Raw genomic sequence first — 23,510 nt, 5'->3', positions numbered from 1 at the left:
ATAACACGCTGCCAGGTTGTGAAATCCAATGCTTTTGAGCATCTCCCATAGGAAAGGGGCTATTTCATGAGTAATGGGTTCTTAAGGAAAAATTCCAAATCTCCAAGGTGATCCTGCTTTCAAATATTCTGCCCTAAAGTCAAACTAGTTGTCACAACTTTGTCTCCATGCCTGGACTCGAAATGTAATGTATCCAGACCATGTCGGTTCTTTTCAATCTGGGATCTGCTCTTTTCTTGTTAAATAAGCACTGAGAAGCCATCTACTTGCTCAGCCTCTGCCTCCTCTTTTGCAGAATGCAGGGACTCCTACAGAGTAAATGTCTGTCCTCTGGTTCTGCCTGGAACCTCTTCTGTCTATTGGGGACACTGTATCTCTTTGGAGAACAGCCCCTCTCCCACTGCAGCCTCCCAATCACGGGGCTCTCCAGGAGGCTACAGTGATAGTTCCCATTACTCCTGGCCTCAGGGGCTGGCATAGCTCTCAAACCAGTTAGAATCCTCCACAATCCCTTCCCCTCCCGAGAATTAAGTGATTCCTTTCCTTTCTATCCATGAAGCTGGGCAGGTAATGCCTCCCCTCTTCCCGCAGCTGCTGGCTGCTAGATTGGGGCCCCGCTGAGCCTGACCGAGCCTGCTAGGCTCTCATCCATCTGTGGCAAGCCATCACCATGGCAGACCCAGCTCAGTGAGGGACAGCAGGCTCCCGAGAAACCCCGAGCTTGTGGGGCCCACTGTGTTCTTTCCTTGCTGTGGGGAGTTGGGGGACAGTCTGTGCAGTGGCCAGTGACCTTCTTCTCCCAGGCTCCCTGGGATCGCATTCAATTTTAACAAATGCACAACTCTGATGTGCTGGCACTTCTGGCAAAAACATATTTTGGCAAATGCAAGTTTGCTAATGAAATTAAGCAGCATTCCACACAGCATCTGTTCTGCGACCAATTCTCCAGCTCTGAGTGAGTTGGCTCTTGAGTGCAGAACGCTTCTTGCTTTTGGCTGCAGAGAGCCTCTGTGGGGAGAGAGAGTCCAGGGGGAAGGCTGACAGCCTACCACTTCCTTCGGGCACGGAAGCCAGCACCTTCTTCCCATTCTCCCCATCCCCACCTGAGTCTACCTATACAGTCATAAGAATGTTCTGTATTGGGTAAGACTTTTATTGGTAACTGGTGGCAGAAACCTAGTTTTACCCAGGTTAAACCACAAGGGGATTTTATGATTAAAAAAAATACCCAAGGTATCATGGAGCCCAGGACAGGAATGAGGGGACGTCTGGAACATGGAACTTAAACGTGGTCGGGGCTCTTCCTCTCTCAGCTCTATCCTGCCCTGTCAGCCCACTGAGTCTTCCTCTCTTTTCTGTTGTCTCTTCTTGTGTGATTCCCGAGGAAACATGACTGCCTGTAGACTCAGATAAGAGGGAAAGACTTTCTGTGCAAACTGCATATGGTGCCCACAGCTGGAAGGGACCACTCATGCCACAACGGGATGGGCACTGAGGCCAGCCCACGGTGGCTGGGAATCTGCCAGGACCTGTGGTGAGGATTGGGATCCTGTTGGAACACAGGGCTTGCTCCTGGCCCTCTGCCTGTCTCCATAACCTGTTCTTAGAAGCTAAGGTCTTGCTTGGACACGGTTCTGTACCTATACTGACCTGAGCTGTCTCCCAGGAGTGGCCATGCCCCAGAGGTGTCCTGCTCCAGAGGGTAGACATAAAAACAGATTCTAAATCTTCCTGAGATTTAGATGGCAGGGCTGGCTCCTCATCATTCATAACATTATGCGATGTCTAAAATTATCCTAATTATTTATATTTCCTTATTTATTGTCTCTCTCTCTCTCTCCTTCCTACCATGAAATGCCATGCAAGCAAGTATTCTGTCGTGTGTCCCTTCAAATCTGTATTTTTGTATCCTTTGGATAAATACCTAGTAGTGCAATTGCTGATAGGATAGTTCTATTTTTAAATATTTGAGGAGCCTCGATGCTGTTTTCCAGAGTGGCTGCACCAGCTTGCATTCCCACCGACAGTGCACGAGCGTTCCCCTTTCTCTGCATCCTCGCCAACACCTGTTGTTTCTTGAGCTGCTAACTTTAGCCATTCTGTCCATGTCCTACTTCTTAGTCTCTTCTTTTGTATCCCAAGATCTGTCTTTGCCCCAACATATCATATATAGTTAAAGATGAATTACCCACTTTGGAGAATAAGGGGTCACTTCAGAATCTGAGACCAAGGTGGTGAATTCTTGACTTCTGAGGTCAAAGGAACCATCCAGATGTAAGAACAAAAAAGAATGGGGATGCTTTCTATTTTTTCTTTGGAATCCCTTTGAAGACTCTAAGCCCGCGCATGGAGAGGAAAGTTAGAGCCGATCCGATATAGATTCCAAGAGCTGACTCTGCTTTCCCCCTTCCAGCAGGGTCCTGAAGGTGGAGTGAGGTATAAAAGATACAGCTGGTTTCTAAGATTGGTAATTCCAGAGTGGAAGTGAATCGGCTGGACCTCTGAGCACCTTGCCAGTGTCCCGTGGGCCACAGTGATCACGGAAGATAACAGAATAGCAGAGGACGGAGGGTTTCAAGGCCAAATGATGTTGAGCGAGATACCAAAACTCACTTGTGAGTCAGAAAGACTCAGGAAGCAAGCCAAGAAAGGACCCACAGAGCAGAACTAGTAGACCCCCAAAGTCTGGTGTTTGAGGTGATAGTGTGAGTATATGAAGACTGAGGCCGTGATAGGACTTCGGGCACCTCAATGAAGGGGCGGCGAGGAAGAAGCCAGTGACTCAGCAGTGGAAGAGTTCACATCCAAGGACCGGATCCGACAAACTACATTGTCAAGGATGCTAGAACAGGAGGGAGACAGATCAAGAGGGAGAAGCAGAGGCAAACAACAGCCCCTGAAAGTCAGGATTTGTCTCCCTTAACTCAGTTGCCATTGGGATGGAAAGGGAAGGAGAGGGAAGAATATTTAAATACTCTCAAATTGACCCAGTTTTAAAACTGAAAGTGACTATATTAAGATGCTGCAAACCAGACAGAAGGGGGTTTTAATGTAACTTTCTTTTTTTTTTTTCTTTTAGATTTATTTACTTATTTATTTGAGAGAGAGAGAAGAGGGGGGAGGGGCAGAGGGAGAGAATCCTCAAGCAGTGAGATCAGAGTCCGATGCCGGACTCGATCCCACGACCCATGAGATCACAACCTGAGCCGAAACCAAGAGCTGGACGTTCTTTTAATATAACTTTTTAAGCTCTAGGAAAAGATAGTTATATTTTGCTCCCTGGGGGCCATGACTGTGAAATTTATACCTGCCCTAGAACATGAGATGCCACGCCTTTATTTCTACAGACGAGGAAACTGAGGGCCAAGGAGGAAGCTGAGAGGTTCGAGGTCCTACTGCCATGCCTGGGCGCAGCAAGGACAGCACAGATCTCCCGAATCTTGTTCCCGGGTGCCCAGCAACAGGAATTATCTTCCGGTGTCCATGAAACTCTTGCAGAAAGTACTGAGCTTCACGGATGGAGCAAGTGTAAGAAAATGTCCTCCTAACTTCTTCTTCTTTTTTTTTTTTTTTTTAAATAGTGTTAAACTGAGAAGCCAAGTGTTAAAAGCTCTTGACTCTCACATAACAGCCAAGTAGCATGGGACATAGACTGAAATGAGCATTTTCAGTTAGCGAATGTCATCTTCCTTCCCCTCTCCCTGTTAACTTTTCCTGACACTTTGTATAAAATCCCTCCTGCGTGGTTATAACAACTCTAAGGCACAGGGAAATCATCAGAAGGGCTGGGTGGGTTAGAAGAGGCGGCAGCTGGAGAAACGGCTTATTTTGACAAGAGCTCGTGGGAGGACGGAGAGGCAGCCAGATTTCCACGCTCCGATGGCGACGTCCCTGAGGAACAGGCAGCTCTTCTGAGGCGTATCCTTGCACAGCTGCAGTGCACGGCAAAGGCACGGAGCTGCTCAGAATGTTGGTGTTTGGACACCATGAAGCAGGTGTTTCTGATTCAGATCTGACATGAAATGACTCATCCGTGCCCAGCCAGACGAGCTCCAGTGTTCCTGCTGGAGCTGACCAAATTCCAAGTCATCCATCTGATGTCTTCCTGTTTGGGCTCCAGTTAAGAATGAGTCCTACCTCTCTCCATCCCGCTCAAGTAGACCAGGATCCCAAGATTCTGCCGTGTTCATGATGGTTTCTGATACCATTGGTCTGCAGGCAGTGGCTTGAACTTAGAAACTGAAAGTTGAAATTCCCACCTGGAACTGTGTCTGCTCATGCAGTCCCAGGGGCTTCGAAGGGCGGAAAAGAACAGAGGAGAGACAGTGTGGTGTAGGGAATGAGACCGTAAGTTTGGATTGGGCAGATCCAGATTCGAGTTCTGGCTGTCTTTTCTTAGCTCTGTGACACTGGGCAAGCTACTTATCAGTGCCAAGGCTTATTTTCTATCTTCCGTAAAATACAGCTTTTGTAATTGATAGTAAGTGTAAAGAAACATTTATCTGATGCAAAGTAAATATGGGGAAAATGTAACAATTCCTTACCCCACTCACAAGGGCTATCCAGATGTGCTAAGAGGGTTCTAAATTAGAATGCGTACTTTTTATTATGCCCCACCCCCATTCACCTGTTACCCCGTGTGATAATCCTGTCCTGCACATTAACAGCTTCAAATGGACTTAAGAACTGTGTCTTATTCATTCTGGATTCCTAGTGCTCAGTGGAGCAGACAAATCAGTAATTACGAGAGTGGACCAATTGTTTTATTTCTGACTATGGCACTTGAGGGAAGGGAGGGTGTATGGCATCAGCCTGTGTTTGGGGGATTTCAATCAGAAAATTAGTATGCTTATTTCTCCATGGAAAAAGGGTAAATAAAGCAATGCTATGTTTTGGTTTAAGATACGCAGTAAATCAAAGATAGCTCCAGAATCAATACCCAGCAGAGGATTGGTTGATTTCTGGCACTAAACTAGATCTCCCCAGATACTGGCAGAAGAGTCTACAGTAATTAAACTCCACTCTTTATCCTCAGTCTTTGGAAGAAATAAGCCCCCCGGAGCTAAGATCCTGTATTTGATATCACAGCGCTGCTGGAGATGGTGAAAAGGAGCTGAGAACAGACAAAGAGACAAAGCTGAGCCCCAGTCGGTAGGTACGGTTGGAGACTTTGGGCTCCTTGGTGGTACTTTGAGACCTCACTTGACTTTAATGACTTCCTTTGTAAGAACAAGACAAGTAGACAAGACTGGGGGCCAGGTAGCCTCAAGAGTTGATTCCCGAGGGATGTCCGAGATCAGCCTGTCACAACCTCATACGTGGTGGGCCGTGGATGTTGAATGTGGAGGACACTGCCCTTAGCCAGGGGTAGGCTAGCAGGATGGCTGGTTGGGTATCACACCTTCTGCTTTGTCTCCTTCTTCAAAGGGCCTCTTCCCCTGTTTTTAAGAGCCTAGTGCTAAGACCATTCCTACACCAGGATGACAGGGAATGACCATGAACCACATAAATATATCTACTTAACCCAAACTAAATGTATCTTTAACTCAACTTCTCCTCAGGTGGATCTTCAAAATACTCCTTGTCCCTCCAACAGAAAGTATGATGGAGGGGAGGTTAGAATGCAAAGAAACAAGATTCAACCAATAGCAATTCAAATACCTAGCTTTTGAAAATTTTACAAGACCATATGGCCATTTTCTTTTCCAGGTCCCTGGAAGGAGCCTTTGCAGGTAAAGGGTCCCAAAGTTTACCTTTCGTTAGCTTTATAGTGAGTTAGTTTCTAGGATATTTTACTTATTGTCACTTACTGTTTTTTAATTAAAGATTTTTTAAGGGGCATCGAGGTGGCTCAGTACGTTAAATATCTGCCTTCAGTTCAGGTCATGATTCCAAGTCCTGGCATCAAGCCCTGAGTCAAACCCCACATAAAGCCCTACATCAGGCTCCCTGCTCACAGGGGAACCTTATTTCCCTTTCCCTCTGCCTGCCACTCCCCATGCTTGTGTGCTTGTGTGCACTCTCTTTGTCAAACAAATAAATAAACTCTTGTTTTTTTAAGATTTTTAAAAAGATTTTATTTATTTAATTATTTACTTATTTATTGAGTGTGAGCAGGGGGGAGGGCAGAGGGAGAGGAAGAATGAGAATCGCAAGCAGGCTCTGCACTGACTGAGCGCAAAGCCCTACTCTGGGCTGGATCTCATGACCTGAGATCATTACCTGAGCCAAAAATCAAGAGTCTGATGCTTAACTGACTGAGCCACCCTGAGGCCTCTGGGATATTTTAAATTGCAATCTGCCCCTTACCCCCAGAGCAGCTCATTCCTCTTATTCGCTTTTCTTATTTCCAAAGCACCACTGCCCTCAAGGTATAATTTACTCATTTATTATATCTACTTCTGTTAAAATGTACAGAATGTAAGTTTAATCAGGGCAGGCATCTTTCCTTATTTTGTTCACTGATGTTTAAGTGCCTAGAAAAAGGCCAGGTGCATAGTAGATGCTTCTGAAAGATTTGTGAATAAATGAATGAAATAAATAATGCACAACCGAGTGAATGAATGGTCCAGCTAATCTACAGTTGCAAAGTGTAAAATCTGAGTTCTATTTCAGACCCTGACCCTTAACTTTTGGCCATGTCCTTTAGACCTTCTGTGCCTGTTTCTTCGTGTATAAAATTTCATGGCTATTTATTCATTCAATTAATATTTATTGCAACACAACTATGGCCAAGAGGATACAAGGATGCTTCCTTGCATTCAAAACTTACTACTTCTTGGGGCGCCTGGGTGGCTCAGTCGTTAAAAATCTGCTTTAGGCTCAGGTCATCATCCCAGGGTCCTGGGATGGAGCCCCGCATGGGGAAGCCTATTCTCCCTCTCCCAGTCCCCCTGGTTGTGTTCCCTCTCTTGCTGTGTCTCCATCAAAAAAATAAATAATCTTAAAAGAAAAAAAAAAGTAAATAAGTAACCTTGAAAAAAAGAAATCGTACTACTTCTTGCAGAGCGTATAACTCGGAGACTTCAAAAATCCCGCCTCTTCTAAGCTCGGTCCGCTAGCCTTGTTCTTCTTTAGGCTCCTCCCAGATTCAGCCCCGCCGGCGGCCAGAGTAGAGGCCCCGCCTCCTCTCGGCGCAGTCATCCAATGGCTAAGATACACGGATAGGTGAATGCAGCAAAGCTTTAGGTGTCCTCTTGGCGCCTGACCAGAGTCTAGAGGAATTCAGTTCCTCTCGAACAGTCACTTCCCCGAGTAGTCCCTGCGCTATGCAAGATCACCCTCTCTCCCAAGTTCCCTGGGAAGGGTCGGACACGGCTCCTCAGTCCCTAGAAGCCCTGGGGCTTCACTGGACGAATCTCTCGTCCCGCGGCATTCTGGGAGTGGTAGTTTTCTTCCCAGTTCCCTCCTGATGGACCAGTGCCCAAGACTCGCAGAGGACTACCATTCCCAGACGCCCGAGCGAGCTGCCGGTCACGTGATCCGCACGGACAGGCGGCCGGTAGGCGGGGGCCGGGGCTGGCCGGGGCTCCGCAGCTGTCTGTGACACCCGGAGCGGCGGGCCGTCTCGGCCCTTGGAAAGCCCGCCATGGTGCGCGCGGGCTCCGTGGGGACGCATCTCCCGGCGTCCGGCTGGGACATCTTCGGGGACCTGAGGAAGATGAACAAGCGCCAGGTAAGGGAGGCCCGCGGGGTGGGCGCGCCGGGAGCGAGAACGGGCTGCGACGGCGGGGAGTCGCGGCTTTCTGGGCAGGGCTCCGGCAAGGACAGCGACTGGGGCTGACGGCGCCCCCAGGCTCCTCCACCGGCTCTCCGAGGCCGTGGGTTCAAATCTGCGCAGACCCACGTGTGGGCAGGGGTGTGCGCTGTCTTGCACTTAACAGGAGCGCAGTGAGGGGAGGGTGGTCAGGAAGGAGAAGACGACGGGAGACTAGTCCTACGGATGTCACATGTGGTTGGGAAAGCCGGGAGAGGCGACTCGGTCGTGAGTGACAGCTGTCTGCACGGGTTTGAAGGGCCAGCTTCTGGAAGAGGAAATAGATTTCTCTCTGAGGCTCTGGAGGCCTGACACCCCGAGGACGGCTGCCCTGCGGATGGAAGGGGCGGAAGGCAGGCGAAAGGAAGGCACTTTCTGACAGTGGACACTGTCCAGTAGTGCCTCTCAAAGTGATTTCTTCCCATTCTGGGAAGTGTGTTCCCCACCACGCGTCGGGACTACATAAAGCTCCTTGTGCCTGGCGATCTCACTGGGGGTGCTCAGTCGTTGGACTGATTCAGTGTTCTACAGGGGACCCCAGAAGGCGTCCCTTAGATTCTGTCATCTGGCTGCATCTTGGAAATAGGAAGCAGTTAACGTGGGGGTCTCTGGGCACCTGGGGTTGATTTCACACTCTTCTGTGACCTCAGAGGAAAACTTCCTTCCTGCTCTCTCCTTGGTCAGCTCCCTGGCCAGCTCCTTGGCCAGCATGGCTTTGAGTCTTCAATATAAGGCAAGAGTGAGTAGGGACTAGAAAGGAAGCCCGCTCAGTCAGGAAAAATGTGATGGCTTAAGCTTCTAGATAGAGAATTTAGGGGACCTGTAGGGCATGATAGATCCTAACGGATCCTAATACTTCTATTGATTTAAACAATAAATTATGCTAAGAAAAATGGAACCATCCTATTGGTAAGTTTGATTGTCTTCGAAAATGGTATAGGGCATCCTGGATGGCCCAGTGGGTTAAGTGTTCAATTCTTGATTTAGGCTCAGGTCAGAGTCCCCAGATGGAGCCCCGCATGGGGCTCCCCAATGGGTGTGGAGCCTGCTTAAGATTCTCTCTCTTCCTCTTCCTTTACTTCTCCCCTTCTCTTCACCCCCTCATGCTCTCCCTCTCTCTAAAACAAACAAAAACACTTAAAAAGAAAGTGGTGCAAATTCTTATGATTTTGACACATCCTGTCATTTTTGCCGCTATACTGTGGAGTGGGATGATGCCTATGGCAGAACACAACTTATGCCTGTGGACATATGGGTTTTGTTTTGTTTTGTTTTCCAAATAGAATTTCATACTAGCGCAGCAGTGTGGGAGAGTTTGGTGACTCAAGTCACCAAGTCTAAACTGTCATTTAGAGTCTGGTTGTTTCTAGGTGTGCACAGCTGATGAGCTGTTAGGAGTTTCTGTGATTAAGATGAGTTGTGGCAGTGATTATCACCAGCTTGAAAAACCAACAGCAAATTCCCTGAGCACTGATGCTGTTCCCAAGAAAATCCTCCAGAAAATAGAGCTTTATTTAAAACTCTAGACTTAATTGGCTAGGTTTTTAAAATGTCTCTAAAACTGGTACTAATTACTGGTGGTTATAATTGCAGACTCTCAGAGAAGGCCTTCTGATGAATGTCTCAATTCCTAAACTAGTTTGCCTTTTGAAAGATTTGCATATTCCCACTCTTGGTGATAAGGCCTGTCAGAAGCTATTGCATTGTCTATGTTTTGCTGGTTTTCTGATTAAAATGTGGAAGCTCAAATCTGCATCCTCCTGATACTTTTTTCTTTCCTTTTAAGCTTTGTCCTTTTGTTTCTTTTTCTTTTTCCCTCCAAAATAGCATTCTCTGACACCTTGTCAGGCATGCGTGCTCTGCCGGTTGGAAGTGGGATCTCCTTTCTCTGCTGCCCCAGCTTGCTATAAAGTAAAGCAAGAGCCACATGCAAAAACAGGGACTCTTTGTTTCTGCAGCGAGGAAGAGGGGAAGGAAGACAGAGAGCTCCTGGCATTTCTGCTGCTTTGTCGGCCAGAATATCGGGTCTGAACTGTTTGTTTGAAACTCTCAGACATTGGCTGTTTTCATCTTTGGTGGACAAAGACTGAGTGTGGGCCTGCTTCTGAACTTTTGCTTTGGCTGTGAATCAACAAGCTTAGAAAGTTGGTAGGTGACGATGGACAAACAAAAGGCACCAGTGAAACGTGGTGGTGTATTTCTTACATCGCAGTCAGTTTGGCAGTAGTTCAACTAAAATTATATTTCTGGATCCCAGAATTTTATTTTATTTTATTTTTTAAAAAATATTTTTTTTATTTATTTGACAGAGGGATAGAGAGCACAAGTAGGCAGAGTGGGAGGCAGAGGGAGAGGAGGAAGCAGGCTCCCCCTGCTGAGCGGAGAGCCGGATGCGGGGCTCGATCCCAGGACCCAGGACCCAAAATCATAAAACTGTGGCTTGGGGGCGCCTGAGTGGCTCAATGGGTTAAAGCCTCTGCCTTCGGCTTAGGTTATGATCCCAGGGTCCTGGGATAGAGCCCTGCATCCCGCTTTCTGCTCAGCAGGGAGCCTGCTTCCTCCTCTCTCTCTCTGCCTGCCTCTCTGACTACTTGTAATCTCTGTCTGTCAAATAAATAAATACAATCTTTTTTAAAAATGAAATAAAATAAAACTGTGGCTTGGGGCTTTCCTAGTCAGATCTGTAATTCATAATGAAACAACATTTATTTATCAAGTTCTTCAAATCAGGCAGGGCAGGTGGAGAAGTTTTCTAATGTGAGCTACTTTCGACCTATGTGCCTTGCAAGGCAAATTTTACTTCGGAAGCAATAATGTAATGTATTATAGCCCAGTGCTTTAACAGTCTCCACTTGGCACTCCAGTTTCCTTGTCTTCTGGGTACTTAGTGATAATTTCATAATTTGCTATTGGCACCGTAGCCAAAAAGTTTTTTTTTAATGGTGTGTAACTTTAATTTTGAATTAAATTTACCGTCTTTTCAATTATTACATCAGAATATCTTCACGGTCTTAAAAAAAATTTATTTATTTATTGGAGAGAGAGAGAAAGCCGGAGAGAGAGAGTGAGCATGAGCAGGGGTGAGGGACAGAGGGAGAAGCAGGCCTCTAGCTGAGCAGGGAACACAAGGCAGGACTTGATCCTAGGACCCTGAGATCATGACCTGACCCAAAGGCAGTTGCTTAACCAACTGAGCCACCCAGGCGTACCTTTTCATGGTTATTTTAATTCATTTTTATGTCCCTACTTGCAGTTGTTTCCTCCATAAACCTGGACTGAATAATTTCACAGACGTGTAGCAGGAGCAATATGAGCTCTGCTTTTCCTACCTCGCTGCCGCGTCAGACTGTGTGTTTCTGTTTTGTCACACTCTTCAAAGTAATTATTTTAACGGCCATCTAATATTCTGTCAAATTCCTTTAAACATTTATTTTCCCCAGACTTTGAAATTAATCCATGCCCATCACAGAAATTTTAAAGAATAGAGAATAGTTTAAAGAAGAAAATTCAGGGGCGCCTGGGTGGCTCAGTGGATTAAGCCTCTGGCTTCGGCTCAGGTCATGATCCCAGGGTCCTGGGATCGAGCCCCACATCGGGCTCTCTGCTTGGCAGGGAGCCTGCTTCTCCCTCTTTCTTTGCCTGCCTCTCTGCCTACTTGTGATCTCTGTCAAATAAATAAATAAAATCTTAAAAAAAAAAGAAGAAGAAGAAAATTCAATCACTCGTAATTCCGCCATGCTGAGATGGCCTCTGTTAACCTTGAGGGCAACTCCTTGTGTCTGTTTTACAAACTGTTTTGCAGTTTGTGGAGCTTCTTCTGTAGCCTATACTTCTGTTTTAAATAGTGCCGTAACCTGCCATTATTTTACTCCATCATTTCTCTGTTGTTGCTCACTTATTTCCTTTTCTCTGTTACTAGAAATAGGACCCTAACGCACATTATTGGACCATGATTCCCTGCCTGCGTTTCTTATAGACTGAATTCCTAAAGCAGGACTACTGGACTGAAAGTAACCTCGTGTTACAAGTGCCAGATGGCTCTCAGAATGACTGTCCATTTGCCTACTCACCGCAGTGCATCCTGGGCCAGCACCAAGTATTAGCATTAAAAAAAACAAACAAACAGAAATACCCCCAAACTTGAAATTTGCTAGGCATAAAAAAGAAGAGGAGAGGGCGGAGGCAGGATTGGGTTTGAGCACTCTGTTTATTCACCACTTGTATTTCTTTGGAAAATTAATAGTTTTAAGCTTTTGCTTCTTTTGTTGTTTTGGGGATTTTAGTGTATTTCTTACTAATTGTTTGTGCCCACCATATATTACAAAATGTTTATTTTCTCACTATTTATTCAACGAATTGAGTACTTACTTTTTGCCAGACCTGTATTGAATATTGGAGGTACACCTGCATTTTGGTACAAGGCCAAAATGATCTTTGCCTTTGTGGAACATATAGTCTAATGTAAAAGACACATTAGAAATGATATGTGTAATTATGATAGTTATTATACAGATGGTATAAAGAAGTACAGAATGCAGTGAGAATATATAACAGGAGGACCCAGGCTGGTCTACAGCAGAGAATAGCAAATTCCAGCCCACCAGTAGGGGATTGGGGGAGGAACAGAGGGGAGAGAGAAAATCTCTCCCAGGCTCCATGCCCAGCGTGAGGCCAGTGCAGGGCTCAGTCTCACGTTCCTGATGTGATAATCTCGCGTTCCTGAGCAAAAATCAAGAGTCAGACACTTAACCAACGGAGCCATCCAGGCACCACCCCCCACCATCTGTTTTAATAAATAAAGTTTTATTGGAACACTGACCTACTAATTCTTTTACATGTTGTCTTTAGTTGCTTTTCACTACAATTAAAGGGTTGAGTGATTTCAACAGAGACTGTGTGGCGTGTAAAATACTTATTATGTAGTCCTTAATAGAAAGTTTGCTGACTTCTAGTTTAGTGGGTCAGGGAGGGCTTCCCTGGGGATTTGGTGCTGAAAGTAGGACTTAAGATGAGTGAGCATTAGGTATGCTGAGGAGTCGAGGGAGAGAGCCTCTGGGCAAAAAGCCAGGTGTAGATCCGGAGTGGATAGGAGCACGTGCTCTCTGAAGCACTGATAGATGCCACTTTGTGGCATCCACTTTGTGGAGTGCTGTGAGCTTCACCGGCTGAAGCTAGGGAGGAGGGATATGTACCAGACAGGGCTGTAGACCATATTCATCCTCAAAGCAGCAGGCTGCAGTTGGAGGGAATCGATCGAGGGACAATTGAAACAGAGCACAGAGATGATCAGATGGCCAGAGGCACATTTGCGAGTGCGTGGAGAGCGTAGTGCGGAGAGTGCCTCAGAACAGGTGTGCGTGGCCGTCAGGAGACTGGTCCCCATGGGCTCTGCTGGTGGCTTGGATGAGAGTGGTGCCAGTGGGAGAGAGAATGGAACAGACTCCAGAAATGTTCAGAAGGTAGAATGTGTAGAACGAATTGGGGGTGGTGGTGGTGACAAAGGTCCTGCCATGTAGGCGAGCACATATGGCAGCAGAGCGGGTGTACATGGGCAGGTAGAGGGGATCGTTGAGTCAGAGACACCGGGACGGAGCACTTTGAGTGCCAGGTCTGTTGTTGGGAGTGGTCGGTTCAGGCAGGAGAAGGACGTTGGAGATGAGGATGTCTAGGAACTGAGACTCCGGACTGCTGGGTAGGCCATCTGCATGGCTCTTCGGATCACCCAGGACAAGGGTGAGAAGATTGAGGCAAGTTCCAGAGTGAGGAGCCATCCTGGAGGGCACTAAGGGCAGATGCCCTGAGGGACTTACATTCCAAGTAGTAGCAGGTACAGTGACTTTTGTCCCTAAAGCCCCTTGGAAGACCGGAGACATCTGGCCCAACGATCCAGCGATAGTCCGATACAGGGTGTTGGGATGTGGGCACGTGTTGCTTCCCCTCTGTAGTCACAGGGGTTGGGTATGGCTGGCCGCTGTCAGCAAGGAAGAGCCTTGAGCTTTGGCGGGACAAGCCCCGTGGATCTTAACTCCGTGGTCTAAGGAGGAGCGAGGCCAGCGTGGAACTCGATACCATCTTGTGTGGCTTTCTGCCTGTGTTCTTAACCACAAAGTGTTTGCTTCTTACTTCCTAAAACATTTATGGAAAATTTAAATATCCAGGTGTTTAAAGTTTTTTGTTCACTTTGAAATGTAATCTTAAGCGCAGAACAGCTCATTGCTAAGCACTATAGGACCGTGAGGCCTCCTTTGAGGCCCCTTTGGCCAGGGGGCTAAGGAGCAGCTCTAGGTAAACCACACTGCGTGCATCAGGCTCTCAGGTCTGATGGGCACTCTCCAGAGCAGGAGGACCTCCGGCTAGAACTTGAATAATGGGACTCTTCAGGGTTGAAGGGTCTGGGAAATCCCAGTCAGGTGAGTAGAATCTTATTTAGGCTTTAACAAAGTAGGTTCCATGGATTGCTTTGGGGTTTTTCTCTCATTGCTCATTGAAAGGGAGACAATATACGGATGGCTCATGCCATGGATGGAAGTTGAAATACTATTTGAGTTTGTGTGAATTAGTTTAATATCCTAAAATCACAGTTTAGCCTTTTGTTTTGTTTTGCTTTTTTGTGAACTGGCTCATCGCCAGCTTCGGGTTCGGGCCTGTCCTCTTACTGGTTTTCACTTTGGGTCTGGCCTTTCTCGTTCCAGCTCTATTACCAGGTTTTAAACTTTGCCATGATCGTGTCTTCTGCGCTCATGATCTGGAAAGGCTTGATTGTCCTCACTGGCAGCGAGAGCCCAATCGTGGTGGTGTTGAGGTAGGTTCCGCACACGGTCTAGCTGCTGTCGCGCTGCTGTGGAGCTCTGCCCCGTGACAGAGGAGCAGCGTTGCCTGAGTGAAAGCCTGCGTGACAGCCAACACTCCGTGTTTTCACTGGGTGGAGTATTAGAATGTTCTTCATTGATACTGTTTTCATTTCCTTCTGCCCTTTGTTAAAACACCTCCTCTTTCTCAGCACACTTCGGAGCTCTTTTCGTGTGCATACTAACACAGTGTATTTGCTCTTGTGTTTTAATGCTCTGATGCACCTGAAATAACAATCCTATGCGATTATGTGTGTACAAATTGACTTTAAACATCAGTAGTTTGAGTGCTCGCTTCGGCAGCACATATACTAAACATCAGTAGTTTGAAACTGTGATTTAAAACTGATTTGGTTTTCTTTGTCCCCGACAGCCTGCAAGGTGGCCCTCTGCAGTGCCTCACAGAGTGTGCCCGGCAGTTTTAAGCTTCTCCCGCAGTGCTCTTGTAGGTGGCTGCTCCCTTCTAGAGCGCACGATGTGCATTTTAGAAAAGCTAATACTTTAGTAAACTATATACAGCTGTACAGTCCTGCAAGAGGACAGCGTAGTCCATTTGAAATTTAAAAAATCACACTTGGGAGCCCTTAGGTAGTTCAAGAGGCTACCTGTCCAGTGTGTCCCAGACCATTGCGCCTTGCTGTGGGTGGGAATGGAGCCCATGTGTTTTATAAGTAGCAGTGACCAGGTCAGAGTCACCGCTGGTCTGTGCAGGAGCCGAGGCCAGCACGTCGTTGTCGCTCCCCAGCCGGTTCCTTTCCCTCTACCGGCCTCTTCTGCTGTGTTGTGGGGCTTCAGCCAGGACGCTGGCTTCACCTGGTTGCCCTCGCGTGACTGGCCAAGGGGCCTATTCTTTCATGCTTTTTTTCATGCTTTTCTTTTTTTTAGGCTTTCATAAGCTGAGGGGCCTCAGGAGAGCATATGGGTTTCTGATTCGCTGGTGTTCCTACTGCTCTAGGGGTGCCCTGGGATCCAGGGGTTAGGTTAGGAGGGAGACAGGGATCAAGCGCGTGGATTCTAGACACCTCAGCCTTGCTTTGGTTATGGCGACTCCATTTGTATGTATTGTATATGGGGGTGCATCCTGGTGAGACCTTATTTGAAGGAAGGATTTTAAGGCTTTTTTTTTTTTTTTTTTTTTAAAGAAATTAAACACCTCTGGGGTGCCTGGGTGGCTCAGTCAGTTAAGCCGTCTTCCTTCGGCTCGGGTCATGAGCTCAGGGTTCTGGGTTGGAGTCCTGCATTGGGCTCCCTGCTCAGCGGGGAGTCTGCTTCTCCCTCTGCCCCTCACCCCACTCATGTTCTCTCTCCCTCTCTGAAATAAAGAAATAAAATTTTAAAGAAAAAACAAAGAAATTAAAAATCTCTGATTGAGGAGTGCCTGGGTGGCTCAGTGGGTTAGGCCACTGCCTTCGGCTCAGGTCATGATCTCAGGGTCCTGGGATCGAGTCCCACATCGGGCTCTCTGCTCAGCGGGGAGCCTGCTTCCCCCCTCTCTCTGCCTGCCTCTCTGCCTACTTGTGATCTTTCTCTCTGTCAAATAAATAAATGAAATCTTAAAAAAAAAAAAATCTCTGATTGTGATGGGCCATCTCACTTAACAAATAAAAAAGAGCCCAAGGCCCATGAAGGCCAGGCCACTCGCATCTTGCAGTACTTTCCACAGAGCCAAAACCAAATCCCAGGTGTTCTGGTTTTCCTTAAGTCACTGAGACACACTTATATACAGAGACTGTTGTAACATTGCTGTCTGTAGAGACTTCTTCTTCTTTTTTTTTTTTTAAAGCATCCTTTATAGTTCTAAAGCACATTGGTTTGTCAACATAAACAGTTGACATCATGAGAGATATGCGACCTTGGGGAACACTGACCTTTGGGAAATCCCTGGCCCATGAGGAAAGCAAGCATAAGTTGTTATTAGTGAAAAATTTCAAAGCAGTACTTTTCTCATGGGACACAATAATGACTTTTGACGACACACTGTATATCCTTCTGCCTGAGACTTATCCAGAAGGTTCTTATTCTAGCTGTGGTTCTTAATTGTTTGCTTTCTTTCCCTCCTAGTCATTTATATTTCTAGCTCTATGTGTTTTATTCAGATTTCCTATTTTTGAATGCTAGATCTATTATGATACTTAGTGTCACTGGTTTCAATTAAAAATAAACACACCAGCAAGTACTTAGTGACAGGCCAGTCTCTATTATGTTCCTCTTTGCTGATCCGTGTGTGCTGACAAGTTTAAGATGGCCCAGACGCGGGACAGACAGGAGGGCCAACTTTCTGAGCTGCTCCCGTTACGAACTCACATTTTCCTTTAAAGCACTCACTAGTCTGATTCTTCCTCCCTGAGTCTTGCCCTCAACAAACTTCTTGCTGGTTTTTGATCATACAGCCCCTATATTGCAATATTTTGGGTCTTATTTATTTTCTCATGCTTTAAGGCAAAGCATGAGCATATGGAAAATGAATTCTGTTTTAATAATTTCAGCTTCTACTAGATTATAGTTCACTTTGAATCCATTGGTGATTTTTGGCATGGGTTTAAACTAGTACCATGTGGGATTATTTATTGACCTCCACATCTAAAGCAGTCAATATTTGTTAAAATTCGGTTTTCTGTAGAATATGGTCTGAAGGATGAGGGCTGGAGTCCCAAGAGTTGGGTTTGAATTTTATCCCAACCCTCAGCTTGGTTTGCAGATAGATCACTCTCCCAAGGCGTTCATTTGTTTCTTTCTCTTCCTTGAATGGGATTGCCCACCTCTTAGGTGTTGAGGATGAACCATGAAACGCAAGAATTGCCCTAGAGTATCAACCAGCTTTCTAAGTCTACACTTCAGAATGAAAATACTAATGTATTTATAGATGTAAGACTTTTTTTTTTTTTTGAGGCTAAAAATTGGCAGCTTTCACCTCAAAGAGTTCACATTATACCTGGTTCTTTGTCTACATAATGCAAAGTATAAGAGGGGCTTGCTGCTCTCCTTTTCATACTTAATCTAAGGAGAAATCATTTCCTTTCTCGCTTGATGTCATCATCGTGAGCAGTCAGAAGGGAACCACTGTGGCTTGGTTGATAGCTCCCAGACCTGCCCGATGATTCATGGAGGTTGAGACGTTCACTAATATGTTTACTTTTGTATTCTTCATGAATTGAAAGTTCCCCCTGTGAATCCAGGCTAATTGGTTGTGATTTTGCATTTCTTCCCAGTGGCAGTATGGAGCCGGCCTTTCATAGGGGCGACCTTCTGTTCCTGACAAACTTCCGGGAAGACCCTATTAGAGCTGGTGAAATCGTGGTTTTTAAAGTCGAAGGACGAGACATTCCAATAGTTCACAGAGTGATCAAAGTTCATGAAAAGTAAGGTGGTTTGACTTCTTTTTGGTGGTGTTTTGTAAATTTTGGTAGCCAGATTTATTCATTCATTCATTCATTCATTCACTCATTCATTCCTTTAGTACTGATCAAACTTTTTTTCCCCCATTTTTTCTTCCTCAAGTTTTTACTTAAATTCCAGTTTTCCAGTTAGTCAACATACAGTGTGTTATTAGTTTCAGGTGTGGAATTTAGTGACTCAATTTCGGAAGCCAATTTTCATGGTTGATTGGAAAGTAGCAGACGCTCTGGGTTACGCTCCCAGTCCTGCCGTTTACTAATTGGGTGACTTTGGACCCGCTACTTTACCCAGTCTGCAAGGGCATGATAACATTATCATTTCCCACCGTGACTCACAGGGCGATTATGAGAACCGAACGGACAGGTGTTTCTGGAAGCACCCAGTAACTTGAGTGGCTGCACAGTGGGAGGTGGCGTGTACGAGAGCGTAACAGTTATCTGAAGGAGTCTGAGAAAATCCACTCCCATCGCAGCTGAGGATTATGACAATGTGAGGACGCTTCTGAAATGCAGAAAGCTGCCTGTTTCTCCGTGTCACTTCGGACAAGGTGGCATTTGCAGCGGTAGCCTTAGCCCTGGACGGTGGCACGTCCCTTTCCCTGACCCGGCCCAGGGTTCAGTCATTGCGTGTCCTGCTTCACTCCCCTGCCCCCCGACAAATGCTCTTGCTTTCTGTTAAATGCCAGTAGTGGCTTCCAAAGACACGTTTTGGGAACTGGAAACGATGACTTCTACCTCAAATGTGTTAAGTTCCCAGGAGAGGGTACAGTCACATGATGATGTGTTACCCTCTATGGACTGGGTTATTCATTCACCTCATGCAGCCTAGTGTGGCATTTTTACCTGCCTGAGTTAATGGAATTAAACTGAGATGTGTGTATTTGTGTTTTTTAAATAACAGAGTGTTTCTCATTGTGTGTGTGTGTGTGTGTACACACGCGCGTACCTTCACTATTTGTACATTTCCAGTATTAGGTTCCCATCCCATTCACTGCTTGCAGGGCTTCCCCAAAGAAGTTGATACTTAAAATCGTCACTTTGTTCTGCTGTAAACATCAGAATGGGCCTGTTCTGTTTGTGTCGTGCTCTTGGTACAGCATGGTGGGACTCGATGTCCACTTGTTAACTGACTGATAAAGAAATACACATGTAACGTGTCACGCAACATGACAGCTGACTTAAAAATAATTTCTACAGATGAGAAATTATTCAAAGTTGAAGAAATAATGGTGATTTTCTGTAATTTGTGTGAGTTGCGGGAGTGACTGCTTGGGGTTTTATTTTCTTGATTTCCTTTCTAACCGCAGCTGCAAATCAGCTTGCTTCTTTTGGCATGGTTTCAAATCTTTGTGGGCTTTTAATATTTTATCTAATTATACTAGTGCCTTTTTTCATTTGTCTTATTGAAAGAAGACCCCCTTTATAGCTCTGTAATGCTGTAATGTTGTGTTTCTAGTGTCAAGGCTATGTAAGCACCGGTTTAGAATGTTTAAAATTAATCCCGTGGGTCTCTTTACCACGCTGATTTTATGCCATTTGTGAATCCTGTTTCTTTGCAAACCAGATTTTATACCACTTTGTTCAGTGCTGAAGGAAGTAATGCACCACTGTTCTACGTTGGGCAAGGAGAAGGAAGTTTGAGGAGGGTGAGGGCGCGCTTGCGCTTGAATTAGCCTTGTGCTCAGATCCTGCTTTTTGGTTATCAGGGTAACAGGAGCATTTTGGAATTTGAGTCTGCAGAATCGCCAGTAGACCCTTGTGTTAGTTGGATAGTCAGCTGTAAGCAATCACCTAGACCAGGAAAGATCCAGTCATCGTCTGAATGCCTGTATCTGACTGTGACATGCCGGGTAGACTGTTTCCTAGCGATGCCGTGCTGAAAATCATTTGTGAAAGGACATTATTTTGCTTTCTAGAGATAATGGAGACATCAAATTTCTGACTAAAGGAGACAATAATGAAGTGGACGACAGAGGCTTGTACAAAGAGGGCCAGAACTGGCTTGAGAAGAAGGATGTGGTGGGAAGGGCCAGAGGGTGAGCACTGACTTACATGGAAGTAATATAAAGATTCAAAAACTAGGGGCGCCGGGGTGGCTCAGTGGGTTAAAGCTTCTGCCTTTGACTCAGGTCATGATCCCATGACTCGGTCCTGGGATCGAGCCCCGCATTAGGCTGTCTACTCAGCAGGGAGCCTGCTTCCCTTCCTCTCTCTCTCTGCCTGCCTCTCTGCCTACTTGTGATCGCTCTCTGTCAAATAAATAAATACAATCTTAAAAAAAAAAAAAAAAGACTCAGAAACCAGAAAGATAGTAACAGAGAAACTAGAGGGCGCCCGCGTGGCTCAGTTGGTTAAGCATCCTCCTCAGTTCAGGTCATGGACTCAGGATTGTGACATTGAGCCCTTCACTGGGATTCTCACTGTGGAGCCTGCTTGGGATTCTCTGCCTCTTTATTTCTTTCCCTCCCTTCCTCCCCCCCCCCCCCAAAAAAAAGAAAAGAAACTAAGTGTATAGGATAATAGAATCACTCGTTACAAATATTATATGTCAGGAGAGTTGTAAGTAGCCCAGTTTGTACTCCACACTGCATTTACTGTGGAAATACTGCTCAGAACTAAGGACCTAAAATCTAAAACTGGATAGAAGTGTGTTATCTGTATCATTGGTTTAACTCTATTTTTGAAAGAAATCTTCACCTAGAGATAAGTTATTTGTGGTTTCAGATAGCATTACAGGAAACCCTCCCAGAGATATCACTATTCAACACTCAAGGGAATATTCTAGACATTCCCTGTACCTATAGAGATATGTGCATATATCATATATAATTTTACATAGTAGAATTTTATTTTATGTTTTCACCCAACAAGAAGTTGGAAATAGATTTCTGTGTCAAATCTACATCCAGGTATTTATTTTTATTTATTTATTTTTTTTACATCCAGGTATTTTTAAGTGGCTACCTACTGTTGTTCCACTGAGAATCATAAAATCATAACTTAACCAGTTTTCTTTTGGTGGACAGTTAGACTATTTCCTCTTTTTCTCTACCAGAAACAGTTATGTGATAAAACTTTTCATATTCATCTTTGCATAATTGTTCCAACGATTCTACCTCTGATGCAGAGGAGCCTGTATGCTCTTATTTAAAAAAAAACAAAAAAGACAATTCTTCCCCTCTTCTGGTGACCCCTTCTTATGCTTAACCCTTGTTAGAGGTGCCCTTTTTTTTTTTTTTTAAATCTTCATTAAATCCCACAAGCTGTTTGAGGCTGGAGAACCCAGTTATCATTTTGTAAGATTTAGCTTTATCAACTAGACTGTGGTTTGAGGCCTCTTCCTACCCCATTTCTCCCTCTGCTGACCTTCTAACTCCTTCCTCCCGTTGCAATGCTGGCATATCTGTGGGGAGAAGAGAGAGACTTCCAGCTGCTCAGTCCTCTATTTTGTAGACATCTGGAGGACAAGCTTTGTATAAAGGAGAAGTTGGGGCTGCTGATTTACATAGGACTGATGGGTACAGGATGCCTTACCTGGTTTCCCCTTAGCTAGGTAAGGCTTGGGTCCGCTGATTGCATTTTTTTTTTTTAAGATGTTATTTATTTGTTTATTTAACAGAGAGAGTGAGAGCACAAGCATGGGGCAGGGAAGGCAGAGGGAGAAGCAGACTCCCTGCTGAGCACGGAGCCCAGTTTGGGGCTCCATCTCAGGACCCTGAGCTCATTACTTCAGCTGAAGGCAGATGCTTAACCCACTGAGCCACCCAGGCGCCCCCCACTGATCGCATCTTGACATGAATTTTGTCAGCAGACTCATTGGCTAGCTTATGCCCCAGACCTTCTGTGTCTGCAGTCATCATCATGTGTGGGTATAAATTATGGGACTCACATCTGTGTTCAATAAGCCTGTTTGTTACATCTGAAAAGCCCCGTGAAATATCAATGATGATGGTTCTTCCAGTTACAAACTAATTCTCCACGTATTTTGAAAGCTTTCCCTGACAGCCGTCTTTATATAGGCTGTCTGGATATGACTTCTGCACTAAAAAAATTAAAAACTAGCTTGATGGCCATTGTCAGTTCCATGTGTACAAGTGGCTCAACTAATTATTTTAATTCTGCTATGGTGAATGTAGCAGGCAAAGACAGGCAGCATCTTTGGTTGAAATCATGTGCCTGCTTAAAAAATCGTCCTGCTGTTAATGGTGATGCTTTTGATTAAGAGAGCCTTTTGAGGCAGGAATGAATGTTAGTCTTATAGCCCGAATAGGGCTAATCCCAAGGAAGATTTGCATCTTAAGGCTGATTTAGGGTGTTTTTAAATGCTGCCACCATCATATTACAAGCAATTTTCATATTTCTGGCTTTTCGTCCTACAATTTAGGTTTTTACCATATGTTGGTATGGTCACCATAATAATGAATGACTACCCAAAATTCAAGGTAGGAACGTGTTTGTGTGTCTGCATTAAAAATGTATATATATTGGAACTTTTGCATGGGCCACTGTAAAGATGCAGTCTGTTTAAAGTGTTTTGCTGGTGTGGTTTTTGTTTTTTTGTTTTTTGTTTTTTGTTTTTTTTTTTCCAGAATGTTTGTAGTTAACTAAAATTAACATTACCATTTAAATTATCAACACTTAAATCAGTTATTTAAAATAGCTACTTTCATCTTTTGTGTTCATAGTGTATTCTAAAATGCCACCTCTGTATTTGTTGCTTTTTATCACGGAAATCTTTAAACATACAAAAAAAGTGGTACAATAAACCCAGTAATGATGTTCTCTCAATCTCAGTAAAAATGGTTCCTGTATTTTTTAAAAACCACTTGAAACACAATAGGGAACGTACACAGGAATGAGTGATGAATTTATTGGGTTTATTGGGTGCTTGATCCTTCGTCCGTCAGTATATGTGGGGGTTTTAAACCATAATGTGGCACTGAGTAGCTAGTTTGGAGAACCACACATGGGGGGAAGAGGTCATCTTTGGATTCTGTTTTCAGTCTAGCCCTGAGCAGACTTCATCTGAATACGTTTATAGACCAAACTAATTTGTGGAGTTCGGAGTAATTTCCCACTGTTTTCTTTACAGTATGCCCTTTTGGCTGTAATGGGTGCTTATGTGTTGCTAAAACGTGAATCCTAAAATGAGAAGAAGTTCCTGCAACCAGACTGAAATGAATTCTGCTGAAAAAGAGAAAACCTAATATATTTGAAATGTTCCACTTTCTGTATAAAAGGAAACAATGTGGAGACATTTTTGTCTTGTCCAAATAAATGATTTATCAGTGAAGATTGTTTTCTCTTGTGGGCTCTGATTTGAACCTCCTCCGTCTGTGTGCCTCTCCTAGTCGTCATTCTAAGCCAAGCACGGGGGTCTGGGCCACTTCCAGACCTGCTGCTGGGGACTTGCATGGTCCCTACGATGTAGTCCTAATGTCTGAGTTTCAAAACTAAAACTCTTTGCATAGCATAATAACATTTCTGGGGGAAATGAACAGGCCTCTAAAA

General features: G+C 45.0%; 1 protein-coding gene across 2 annotated transcripts; it reads left to right on the top strand.

The window, feature by feature from the left end:
• The first annotated feature begins 7,473 nt into the window (after positions 1–7,473).
• On the top strand, positions 7,474–23,292 carry SEC11C (SEC11 homolog C, signal peptidase complex subunit). Of its 2 annotated transcripts, XM_059139596.1 has the most exons (6): positions 7,477–7,675; positions 14,449–14,558; positions 17,814–17,963; positions 19,916–20,035; positions 22,384–22,441; positions 23,092–23,292. In XM_059139596.1, the coding sequence occupies exons 1-6, from the start codon at positions 7,589–7,591 to the stop codon at positions 23,143–23,145; spliced, it is 579 nt and encodes a 192-aa protein (XP_058995579.1). In that variant the 5' UTR covers positions 7,477–7,588; the 3' UTR covers positions 23,146–23,292. The 2 variants fall into 2 exon arrangements, with proteins under 2 accessions (XP_058995580.1, XP_058995579.1); XM_059139597.1 differs by lacking the exon at positions 19,916–20,035 and having other exon boundaries at positions 7,474–7,675.
• The last annotated feature ends 218 nt before the right edge of the window (positions 23,293–23,510 follow it).

The sequence above is a fragment of the Mustela lutreola genome, chromosome 11, assembly GCF_030435805.1.
Source record: "Mustela lutreola isolate mMusLut2 chromosome 11, mMusLut2.pri, whole genome shotgun sequence".
Taxonomy (NCBI): Eukaryota; Metazoa; Chordata; class Mammalia; order Carnivora; family Mustelidae; genus Mustela; species Mustela lutreola.
The sequence above is the reverse complement of the archived record's forward strand: the minus strand, read 5'-3'. Positions and strand labels throughout refer to the sequence as shown.